This window comes from Microcaecilia unicolor, chromosome 3 (assembly GCF_901765095.1).
Source record: "Microcaecilia unicolor chromosome 3, aMicUni1.1, whole genome shotgun sequence".
NCBI lineage: Eukaryota > Metazoa > Chordata > Amphibia > Gymnophiona > Siphonopidae > Microcaecilia > Microcaecilia unicolor.
The window spans coordinates 514252505-514265512 of NC_044033.1; the positions used below are offsets into that span (position 1 = coordinate 514252505).

At 45.6% G+C, this 13008-nt stretch overlaps 1 protein-coding gene across 1 annotated transcript in view; it reads right to left on the minus strand.

The window, feature by feature from the left end:
* LOC115467300 (activating signal cointegrator 1 complex subunit 3-like) overlaps positions 1-13008 on the minus strand; it is a 689265-nt gene that overhangs the window by 18557 nt on the left and 657700 nt on the right. Inside the window, 1 exon segment of the mRNA XM_030199160.1 lies at positions 7764-7915. Within this exon segment, the coding sequence (XP_030055020.1) occupies positions 7764-7915 (152 nt within the window).

Genomic DNA, 13008 nt, shown 5'->3' on the forward strand with positions numbered 1-13008 from the left:
ACGGGGTGTGTGACAGGGGGAGGGGAAATGTGACAGGGGCAGAGCGAGGGCGTGAAGGGGGTGGGGCATGTGTCGTCCTTTTGGGGGGACAAAATATGGTAACCCTACTTATGGCAGGTGGCACTAACCTGCTGAGTCAGAGGGGCAAGGCTCAGGCAGGGAAGGGGTTAAATGCCTTAGAGCTGCAGAACAGTTCAGAGAGGCCCCGAGTGAAGAGGAAGAGGCCCTGAGTCAAGATGTCTCTAAGGGAGAGCCTAGAGCTAAGTGTTTCCAGGCGTTAATGATACATGAACAGAAGACTGCCAAGGCAAGAAACCTTGCATTATATTCCTAAAGTGTATAAGTGTGAGGTGTGCCCAGAAGGGACCCAAAATTACATTTGTTGCCACAGTGTTTGGGCCTGGCTAGGAGTCAGCCCTATCAAGAGTATTGACGGACTATATTGTGAGAGAGAGACTCTACATAAAAGGACTAAGCCTGTGAAGTAACAGAGCTGACTACTACTACTACTATTTAACATTTCTAGAGCGCTACCAGGGTTACGCAGCGCTGTACAAATAACAAAGAAGGACAGTCCCTGCTCAAAGGAGCTTACAATCTAAAGGACAAAAGGACCCCTTTTGTGTACATAAAGTACTTTTGACTTTTACCTCCAACCTGAGTGTTGGCCATATTTGTGTGAGGTTCTGCAGCCAGTCACAAGCCACGCTGCCACACAGTCCATATGATGGGCAAATCTATAACAGGGGCAGGGCCGCCGAGAGACTAGACTGGGCCTGGGGCAAGACTGCCCCTCCTCCACCCCCCCCCCCGCCGCTCCCCCCGCTGCTGCAGTCCGCGGTCTCACCTGCCTGCCTTCATGGCTCCGGGCCCCCTTCATTCAAAGCGGCAGTCGCAGATCGCCTCTCTTCAGGCCTTCCCTCCCTGTGTCCCGCCCTCGTCTGATGTAACTTCCGGTTTCTGCGAGGGCGGGACACAGGGAAGGAAGGCCAGAAGAGAGGCGATCTGCGACTGTCGCTTTGAATGAAGGGGGCCCGGAGCCGTGGAGGCAGGCAGGTGAGACCGGGGACTGCAGCGGCGGCGACCTGACCCCGGCGCCGGGCCCCCCTTGGAGGCCCAGGCCCTGGGAATTTTGCCCCCCCCGCCCCCCCTCTTGGTGGTCCTGAACAGGGGACCCACCTTTATGTGCCACTTTGAGTACGTAAGTGTATAGAATACTGTTGCACTTGTGGGAATGTGTTGCCTAAGTGGTAGCAAAACACCTTAAGTGCTATACTGTACGTGTGCTTATAAGTGGCATGATTCATAAATTGAAGGGGATGTTCACATGCATAGGCGGTCCGTGGGCCAGCTGTTTGGGGAGACTAAAGGGGGTGAGGTCAGGGGTGGGGCCTACATCCATAATTGAAGTTCATGAATGTGTGACACTGAGATTTTTCAGTTGGATTCTATGAATCTTGATGCTGGCATTTTTGCCAAAATACAGTCGTCGAGTCTTTGCTCTCCAATTGAGACCCTGTTCTGCAATCATTGGATGTTTGCACTTTATGACCAGAATTGTAGCTTTATAGACTTGTCCTGGGCATTAATAAAGCGCATTGTTTCAACTGGAAGTTTTCGGCACTCATCCTTGGATTACCCTGACTCTTTCTAAGTCATCCTTGCTGTTTTGTTACATTGACTACTTTGTGAGGATTTTGTTCTTTTTCTTTTGTCTACATTTCCAAAAGCTAACATATTCCAATTAATACGTTCTAAATAAAATACCTTTTTCTACCTTTGATGTCTGAGCATTTTATTTTTCTATTTGCTTTGGTCCCAGGGTCTCCATTCTGCTTTTCTCTGTTTTTTTTCTGTCTTTGCAGTGTCTCCTGTCCATTTGACATTTCCTCTTTCTCCATGTCCACCATTCATCTTCCCCCTGTGTCTCTATCTGTCTGTCCAGAATCTCTCTTCTGTGTCCCTGTCCCTATCCCTTCCTCCATGTTCAGAATCTGCCCTCTCAGTGTTCTTATCCTCTCCTGTGTTCAGCATCTCCCTTCTGTGTGCCTACCTTGACCTGTCCTGAATTTCCCCGTGTCCCTCTCTCTCTCTCCCTGTGATCAGTAATTTGCCCCATGTCCCTATTTCCTCTCCCCCCATGTCCAGTATTGTCCCTGTCCTCTCTCTGATCAGTATTGCCCCTCTGTGTCCATGTCCCTATGCTCCCTCCATGCCCAGCATCTCTTCTCTGATTCTGTGACCCTACCCTTTCTCCTGTGTCCCATACTCTGGGGCCAGTATCTCTCTCAATTCCCGACACCTCTTCACAGTTCAGTATTTCTCCCTCCTGTGTCTAGTGTCACTCTCCCTCTTTTCCATCCAGGATCTGTTCCCTCCCAGTCTAGTTGTCTCTCTTTATCTCTCTCTCCCCCTCCCCTGCTGGTCCACCTGACTTCCTTCTCCCTCCTAAGTTCAGCACCTCTTCCTGACTTCCCCCCCCTACTCTGGGGCCAGTGTCTGTCGTGCTCTCTTTCATCCAGCATCTTTCTCTGTCTCTTCTCTTGCCCCCAGACCTAGTCCAGGCTCTCTCTTTCCCTTGCCCCTGCAAGTCCACATCTATAACTTTCCTCCTGCTGCCTATCCATTCCGTCCCCACCCACCCCACCCCAGAAATCAGAACCGCACCTTTGCTTCAGCAATCTCTCCCTCAGGTTCAGCAAACTCTCTTTCACCCGTCCGCCCCATCCACATCTATAACTTCTCTCCCCCTACAGGGTCCTGCTTATTTTCCTCCTCCTGCCTGCCTGTCCTCCTTCCCCACCCCACCCAGGACCATCAGAGCAGCACCTTCACTCAGCTCTGGACTCTCTCTCAAAGGTTCAGCCAGCCAGCCAGCCAGCTCTCTTCTGGCCCCTCCCCCCCCCCAGTTCCAATCTCTCCTTCTTAAGTCTTGCTCCTTCCCTCCCCCCCCCCGTTCCAGTCTCTCTCTGCCTTAGTCCCACTCCTTCCCAACCCCCTCCCTCGTTCGTCTCTCTCTCTCTTAGTCCCACACCTTCCCTCCTCTTGGTTCCAGTCTCTCTCTTAGTCCCACTCATTCCCTCTCTCACCCCCACCCCAAAGAAGCAATCCCACACTTGCCTTGGATGTCTTCTTCTGCAGCATGCAGTGCTGCCAGTAGTGATCCACGCTCTAGTGATCACGCGGCAGGCCTGCTTCTAGGACTCGGTCTTCTTCCTATGATGCGCCCCGCCTCGCAGAAGCAGGAAGTTGTATCAGAGGAGGTGGGACACGTCACAGGAGAAGACCGAGTCCCTGAGGCAGGCCTGCTGTAATCGCTAGCATGGAGACTATTATAGTGTGTGAGAGTCGAGGGAAAGGGAACAGGAGTCCAGCTATCACTGCAGTGGTGCAGAAACCTGAAGAAGGTGACAGGTCCTGCAGCACTAATGAATTCTTGCTCTTCGTCTTTCCTGTTGTGCTAAGATGCGCTGAAAGGTATCGTGGGGAGGCTTGTCAAGTCTGCTTGTGGCTGGGAAGGCTTAGCTCCCCCAAGCCTCTTATACGGGGCACCTATGTTCACATGGGTGGAGAATGGGAAGGGTATGGGAAGAGTTGCCACTTAACGTGGAAATTAGAAAATCATTGTGTTAAAAGATAGAAAACAGAGAGTAGGGTTCAATGATATTCTCAATGGAGAAGATTAGATAGTGGTGTTCCCCAGGGGTCTGTGCCGGGACCGCTGCTTTTTATCATATTTATAAATTATCTAGAGATGGGAATAACCAGTGAGGTAATTAAAGTTGCTGATGACACAATGTTATTCAAATTCGTTAAATCTCAAGAGGATTCTGAAAAATCGCAAGAAGACCTTACAAAACTGGGAGACTGGGCATTCAAATAGCAGATGACATTTAATGTGAAAAAGTGCAAAGTGCTGCATGTGGGAAAGAGGAACCCAACTATAGCTACGTGATGCAAGGTTTATTTATTAGGATTTATTTACCCCCTTTTTGAAGGAATTCACTCAAGGCAGTGTACATAAGAATAGATCAAACACGAGAAATAGGCAATTATAGCAGTAAAAATATTCAAATAACAATACAAAGTATGGAATAGTTCCACGTTATGAGTCACAGCCCAGGAAAAGGATCTATTTATTTTGTTTATTTTTGTTACATTTGTACCCCGCGCTTTCCCACTCAAGGCAGGCTCAATGCGGCTTACATATTATATACAGGTACTTATTTGTACCTGGGGCAATGGTTAAGTGACTTGCCCAGAGTCACAAGGAGCTGCCTGTGCCTGAAGTAGGAATCAAACTCAGTTCCTCAGGACCAGAGTCCACCACCCTAACCACTAGGCCACTCCTCCACTCAAGGTGTCTTCATTGATGATACGTTGAAACCCTCTGCTCAGTGTGCTGCAGCAGCTAAGAAGGCAAATAGAATGTTCAGAATTATTAGAAAGAAATGGAAAACAAAAATGAAAATGTTATAATGCCTTTATATCGTTCCATGGTGCGACTGCACCTCGAATACTGTGTGCAATTCTGGTCACCGCATCTCAAAAAAGATATAGCAGAATTAGAAAAGGAACAGAGAAGGGTGACAAAAATGATAAAGCGGATGGGACGATTTCCTATGAGGAAAGACTAAAGTGGCTAGGGCTCTTAAGCTTGGATAAAGGGAGATAGAGGTCTATAAAATACTGAGTGGAGTGGAACAGGTAGACGTGAATCGCTTGTTTACTCTTTCCAAAAACACTAGTACTAGGGGGCATGCAATGAAGCTACTAAGTAGTACATTTAAAACAAACTGGAGAAAATATTTCTTTAGTGAACATGTAATTAAACTCTGGAGTTCGTTGCCAGAGAATTTGGTAAAAGCAGTTAGCTTAGCAGGGTTTAAAAAAGGTTTGAATAATTTCCTACAAGGAAAATCCATAAGCCATTATTAAGATGGACTTAGATTTTTTGCTGCTTATCCTAGAAATAAGCAGTAGATTTTCCAGTTTTACTATTCTGGGATCTTGACAGGGACTTGTGACCTGGATTGGGGAATTTACTAATCAATTTTTTACCCTCCAAATGCCTATTGCAGTAAACACAATCACTACCCAAAAATACAATCAACACCATACAAAAGAAGAGAAAACAAACCTATAACAACAGTCCCACCCAAAGGAACAAAAGACCCATAAACGCCTACCAAAAGGTAGTACAGACAATTTTAAGAAAAATAAGCCATTTCAGATAAATAAGCCTTTAAAAATATTTGAAAAACAAGAAAATGCAATAAATGGCTAGGTGTTGATGCCCCTGTATAAGTCATTGGTGAGGCCCCACCTGGAGTATTGTGTTCAGTTTTGGAGGCCGTATCTTGCTAAGGATGTAAAAAGAATGGAAGCGGTGCAAAGAAAAGCTACGAGAATGGTAAGGGATTTGCGTTATAAGACGTACGAGGAGAGACTTGCAGACCTGAACATGTATACCCTGGAGGAAAGGAGAAACGGGTGATATGATAAAGACGTTCAAATATTTGAAAGGTATTAATCCGCAAACGAACCTTTTCCAGAGATGGGAAGGCGGCAGAACTAGAGGACATGAAATGAGGCTTAAGGGGGGCAGACTTAAGAAAAATGCCAGGAAGTATTTTTTTCACGGAGAGAGTGGTGGATGCTTGGAATGCCTTGCCGCGGGAGGTGGTGGAGATGAAAACAGTAACGGAATTCAAAAATGCGTGGGATAAACATAAAGGAATCCTGTTCAGAAGGAATGGATCCTCAGAAGCTCAGGGGAGATTGGGTGGCAGCACCGGTGGTGGGAGGCAGGACTAGTGCTGGGCAGACTTCTACGGTCTGTGCCCTGAAAATGGCAGGGACAAATCAAGATCAGGTAAACATATAAAGTAGCACATATGAGTTTATCTTGTTGGGCAGACTAGATGAACCGTACAGGTCTTTCTCTGCCGTCATCTACTATGTTACTATGTTTGAGAGCAGAAATTTTGTGCAGTGCAAGCATAAGGTCCTGCTGCACGAAAGACAAAGTAGCAATGTTTCTGACTTGAAAATTACACATATATATTAGAGAGATGGGACTGCTGGATTAGGCAGTATAGGATTAAACACAATTTTTTACACAAGAACAGTAACCCCCACTCGCCTTACAAAACCAACTTTTGCAGGAAGAAATCTAAGCCACTGTTTAAAATGGGGGACAATAGTTACCATTTTTGGAACAGTGTTTTCATAAAGGGGTTCTTTTGCTAAGGTGCGCTAATCATTACCACGTGCTAAATGCTAAGAAGCCCATAGGTCAGGGGCGTAGCCATGGGTGGGCCTGGACGGGCCCAGGCCCAGCCACTTTTGCTCCAGGCCCGCCCAGCCTCTTCTGCCCGCTCTCCCCGTCCGCGTGGTCTGCTCACTTTTACTGCCCTGAAGCGCCGTTCTCCCTCCAGCACCGGCGATTCCCATAGCCAGCCTTCTGCCAGCACGCGCCGTCGGGGCCTCTTCTCAGGCGCGTCCCACCTTTGCGGAAAACAGAAAGTTGCAGAGTAGGCGGGTCGCGCCTGAGAAGAGGCTCCGACGACGCGCGCTGGCAGAAGGCTGGCTACGGGAATCGCCGGTGCTGGAGGGAGGATGGCGCTTCAGGTCAGGAAAAATGACCAGACTGACCATATGCAGGGGGGCTGTTGCGGGAGGGGGGGGGGGGGGGAGCAGGGGGAGAGGAAATGCGGCGGCGGGCGGGCGGTAGCGGGTGGAGAGGAAATGCGAGGCCTATGCCCACTCAGTCCACCCTCCAGGCCCATCTAAAAATTAAACTCTATCTACGCTACTGCCATAGGTATCAAATGGGCTTCTTAGCGTGTGCTAATCTTCAGTACACTTTATTAAAAGGACCCCAAAGATAGGTTTCCCCATTTTTCCAACAGCATAAAACATTTTAAAAGTGTTATAATCACACCTATAACAAATAAGTAAAAGGAGTTTATGTATTTAAAACATTTCTAAACTGCACTATCCAACACTGCTGTCCAAACACATGCTAATATTGATTCTGAGTAAATATATATATAGCTTTGAGGGTTGCTAGCAGGGCCGGGCCTAGGGTCTCTGGTGCCCCTCTGCAGACTATCAGTTGGTGCCCCCCCACCCCGTCTAGCATCTCCGCCCTCTTCTCCCCCCAACATCCCCCTTTTTCTTCCTGCCACCCTGCGTGGTTTAAGTCTTTTTTAATTTACCTCCGTCCCAGCGGCCACGTCATTTTAAAGCCTTGCCCGTCTCTAGCCTTCCCTCCTTTCGTGAATTTGTTCCCTCAGAGTCCCACCCTCGAGGAAAGAGGAAATGACATCAGAAGGCGGGACTCTGAGGGAACGAACTCACGAAGGGCGGGAAGGCTAGAGACGGGCGACTTTGAAATGACGCGGCCGCTGGGACGGAGGTAAATAAAAGATTTAAACCCCCAAAGGTGGCGTGGTATGGCGGCGCAGTGCCGCCCTTGAAGGCAGGCGCCCCCCTGCGGTGCTTACCCTGCTTACCAGGTCTGACCGACCCTGGTTGCTAGAAAGGAAATAAAGGCAGTGATGTGAATGGAGTCTCTTTTATGAAAATTCTTTTCAGGCTGTCGTACATTTTACATTTTCTTTTGCCACATACCTTCCAAATGTCTGCTTTTACAACAAAGGTTAAAAAATAATTTAGCTTCCTGTCAAAATACAACACCAATATGAAAGCAATGATTTTAAGAACAAGGACTTAAGAAATATCCTACTTCAACCTACCTGAATAAGTAGAGATGGTGTTGTTCAATGCTGGGCAATGAAAGCAGTGAAGAGTCATGAATCCATCGACCCTGAATCACCATCTGCACCAGATTGGTTATACTCAAAGCAGTCACCAACCATCCCTGGTTCGCTGCAATATCCAGCATCGCCTACACAACCACAAGAAGAAAGATGATGATATGTCGTATTAGTGAGAAAATTGTATCCTCTAATATATCATAGACACACAACTTTCAGAATGAAAAGATACATTTGTTTATTGTATTTCAAATGCTCAATATTTAAAAAATAGTGTCTGTGGCAGTCAGCACCTTCATGACAATCAACTATTATTATAGTGGGACATCTCTGGATGAAGGAGAGGATATTCAACGGCAGGACAAAGGAAATGATGTAACAATACTGACTTCCAATGATACTAAATAATGAGTGTTTGGAACATTCACTAGAGGACGGAACAAATGAAATCTCTTGTCAGTGGAAGATGATGACATAAAAATAAAGCTGTAACTTCTCTGTGTTGCAGGAAATTCACAGCAATGCCAGTATTTGAAATGGGGCTATACTGATGTATTTTCATGGAAATCCAGACTGCAGTTACTTAAAACAATCTTTCCAATACATAAGAATAATCATTTTAATATGAGATGTATTAACTTTCACGGAATTAACGTGATTTTTTTTTTTGGGTGGCATAAGGAGAATTAGGTCCTACCTGATAATTTTCTTTCCGTTAGTCCTTCCCATTTAACACCACAAGTATAACAGGTAGGGGGGGATGGGCCTGGGTCCGCCTGCCTGAAGTGCACTGCAGTACCCACTAAAACTGCTCCTGGGACCTGCATACTGCTGTCATGGAGCTGGGTATGATATTTGAGGCTGGCATAGAGGCTGGAAAAAATATTTTCAAATTTTTATTTTGAGGGTGGGAGGGGGTTAGTGACCACTGGGGGAGTAAGTGGAGGACATCCCCGATCCCCTCCGGTGGTCATCTAGTCATTTAGGGCACATTTTTGTGGCTTGGTCATAAAAAAAAAGGATTCTAGACGCCACTGTTGGCTCCTGTGCTGAGAAGTTTCTTCCAGACTTGCAGCTTTTGAACATTGATTCAAATGATGTGGTGGTTCCTCCTGATGAAGTGAGCGAAATGCGGTCCTGCATAGGGGAACCGACACTATTATAAGGAACAAGCTAAACATCATATGTGGAAGTGATAATCCCTGTTCATCAAGTACCTGGAAACTTTGAAAGGCGATTTTTCTACATGGACGTTTATTTCAGGGTCTGTTGTTGAACAGACTTGTACAAACGACTGTAAAGGACGTTTATTTCAGAAACTGCTGTTAAAACAATTGAACGCTGTTGTTAAGAAATCAGCCGAGTATTGATTTATATTAATTTTATTAGTATTTACAATACTTTATCAGTACTTATGCTAACAACAAATGATTGGACAGGTACTATGAGTGAACGGGAATGAGTGAATGAATGATTGTATTGGATGTATTTTTAAATAAGATATGTGCATATTGTTGAAGCACATTTCTCAATAAAGTTATTGATATATAGACTGGAGTAATCTTTGTATGTCATAAAAAAAAAGGACCAAGTAAAGTCGGCCAAGTGTTCGTCATTATCGGCCGAGGATGCCTATGTGTTAAGCACGCCACAGTCCCGCCTTTGGAAGCTGCATGATCGTCATACCTCTTCCCCTTAAAGGTCCACTATGGGAATAATGTGAAGAGGCCTCTATTGATTTATATATTTAATCAAATGTTTTGCGGACAAACAAAAGGCTGCAGTTACTTAGCGCAAACTAAACAGAAAAAAAAAATCTTCTTTCAACAAAGGAGCTGTTTACACATGCAGAGCTGTTTCAATTAATTTACACACACTCGGGAGGAATGCTAAGTTGATTGCCATCAAGGTTAGATATATAGGTTACACTTCTCGTTTACACTGTTTTTCAGCAATCTTATATGGATCCGATTATGGATTTCAGGGTTGCCTCCCATTTTGGGTTGGGCCACCTCTGTGACAAAACAACTGGCTTGGGCTAATAAATGTTATAAGGGATTGCTCTCAATCTGTTTTTCAAATGAGTGGTGTCCAGGTTGGATTGTCCATCTACAGCTGCATCTATTTTAAGTACAAACTACTTCAATGTTGTCCCTCATCCATTCATCCAACTCCTAGTCTGCTCGGTCACTGCAGTCGCTAAAGGCAAAAAGATAAGCCTCAGATTTGCTCTTTCTGGTCCAGGGCTGCATGCTGCTTTATAGGCTTCTACCTGGTGTCTTCCATGAGTGCTTCTCTCCAGCCTAACTTCATGAGCTACTTGTTAAAACTAAAGTCTGTAATGACCTGTTCCTTGTCAAATCCAAAGGTCACTACTCCATCCTCATCCTCCTCGACCTATCCGCCACTTTTGACACTGTCAATCATAATTTACTTCTTGCTACACTATCCTCATTTGGGTTCCAGGGCTCTGTCCTCTCCTGGTTCTCCTCTTATCTCTCCCACCGTACCTTCAGAGTACATTCTCATGGCTCTTCCTCCACCCCCATCCCACTCTCTGTTGGAGTTCCTCAGGGACCTGTCCTTGGACCCCTTCTTTTTTCAATCTACACCTCTTCCCTGGGCTCACTGATCTCATCTCATGGTTTCCAATAACATCTTTATGCTGACGACACCCAGCTTTATCTCTCCACACCAGACATCACTGCAGAAACCCAGGCCAAAGTATCGGCCTGCTTATCCGACATTGCTGCCTGGATGTTCAACCGCCACCTGAAACTGAACATGGCCAAGACCGAGCTCATTGTATTTCCACCCAAACCCACTTCTCCTCTCCCTCCACTCTCTATTTCAGTTGATAACACCCTCATCCTCCCCGTCTCCTCTGCCCGCAACCTCGGCATCATCTTCGACTCCTCCCTCTCCTTCTCTGCCCATATCCAGCAGACAGCCAAGACCTGTCGCTTCTTTCTCTATAACATCAGCAAAATTCACCCTTTCCTCTCTGGCACACCACCTGAACTCTCAGCCACTCTCTCATTACCTCTCGCCTTGACTACTGCAACCTACTCCTCACTGGCCTCCCACTTAACCATCTATCCCCCCTTCAATCCGTTTCAGAATTCTGCTGCGCGTCTTATCTTCTGCATAGACCATATGCTCATATCACCCCTCTCCTCAAGTCACTTCACTGGCTTCCGATCAGGTACCGCATACAGTTCAAGCTTCTCCTACTAACCTACAAATGCACTCAATCTGCAGCCCCTCACTACCTCTCTACCCTCATCTCACCTTACGCTCCTACCCGTAACCGCCGCTCACAGGACAAATCCCTTCTCTCAGTACCCTTCTCCACCACCGCCAACTCCAGACTCCGCCCTTTCTGCCTCGCCTCACCCTATGTTTTGGAATAAACTCCCTGAGCCCATACGCCAAGCCCCCTCCCTACCCATCTTCAATCCTGCTCAAAGCCCACCTCTTCAATGTCACTTTCGGCACCTAACCATTGTACCTCTATCTCGGAAATCTAGACTGCCTCAATCTTGACTGACTGCACTTTTTGTCTGTTAGATTGTAAGCTCCTTTGAGCAGGGACTGTCCTTCTTTGTTAATTGTACAGCGCTGCACAATCCTGGTAGCACTTTAGAAATGTTAAATAGTAGTAGTAGTAGTAAGTTATGACAGTAAATTCCTTAAAATAGGCACTGACACTACCCGGTCCATTATTCACCATAACCAATCAATAAACCACGGAAACATTTTCAGTGACAAAACTTTTAACAGCTTTATTCTTCACATTCATAAATATTACATGAAATTGGTTAACCCAATATATACAGTACATAGGACCTCCCAGACTGGCATAAACTTTGACTAGATTGTACCATCCTAGTCAAAAAAAGTAATCCTCTCAGTCCTACTTCCCACATTTCCCAACAAGGTGGAATCTGGTATCTAAACCAACCAGTAAAGGTTTACACTAAGGGGGAAAATTATCAATGTGGGTTAAGTTGGGTTATTTTACCACAAATTGTATTGTTTTAGCACATGGTTTCATTGAATAGAATTAGGCCCGGCTTTAAAATAACATGACTTGTGGTAAAAAATAACCTGTCTTAACAGTAGCCCACATTGATAACATCTCCCCTAGGTCCCTCATCTGCATATGGTGGTAATGCCCACATAGCGGAGCCATCAGAATTAGAGGCTGAAACCAGATCAAAATTCAGATTTTGCCTGAAAATGCCATGGCTGACACCAAAACCTTTCCACTCCCATCCCCGACTGCAGCCGCTGCATGTAGCCCCCCTTCCCCACCTCATGAACCTACCCATCAGTCAGCTCCCTCTACCTCAGGCACCTTGGTGGTCTAGTCGCCTAATGGCAGCAAAAGCAAGTCGGTCGCTCTCGCCCCGGTCAAGTAATTTAGAGTCGCTCACAAGTCAGTCAGGCTTTCAGGATACCTACAATGAATATGCATGAGATATGCATACACTGAAGGCAATACATGCAAATTTGTCTCATGCATATTCATTGAAGAAACCAGACTGGCTTGGTGCATCCTGAAGACTGGGTTGAGAACCCCTGTTCTAGATTATATCCAATTTACCACTTCCAGCAACTTGTGGATCTTGTCACTTGGCAAACGCAACTTCATCTTCACAGAATCAAACAATACCTACAAAGCTGAGATTTGTGCTCACCCTGCAACCTTCTCCCAAGATAAGGACATCTACAAAACTAAAGCCTCTGCCAACCAAGCACACTCTGATCTCGCTGGACTCACAATGAATTTAGATCCCAATGACTGAACAGCTTACCCAGTTAAAGAATGTGGCAAATGTTTTAAAACAAGTACAAGCCATAGAACAACACTTTCTCATGTACATAAAATTTCATTTGAATCAAAAAATTCTAACAAATAAAAGGATTCCAAGTGAATTGGCAGTAATCTGAATGCTGACTTCACATCTTCTTTTGCATCTATGAGCCAGGTTCAGATTTAGGCAGATCAACAACAGAATCAAATGAAACATACTGCACTGAACAAAGAGTTGGATCAATAAAAGAATTAATAGTGCACCCAACTGGATAAGATAAATTATGTATTAGTTATTATCTGGCTTTTTTTTCAGGATGATACCTAAAGGAGAAATCAATAGATTTTCAAATGGGGGATACGTTCTAAATTCAGCTTTTTCTTCGATTTAGTCTCTACAATGTG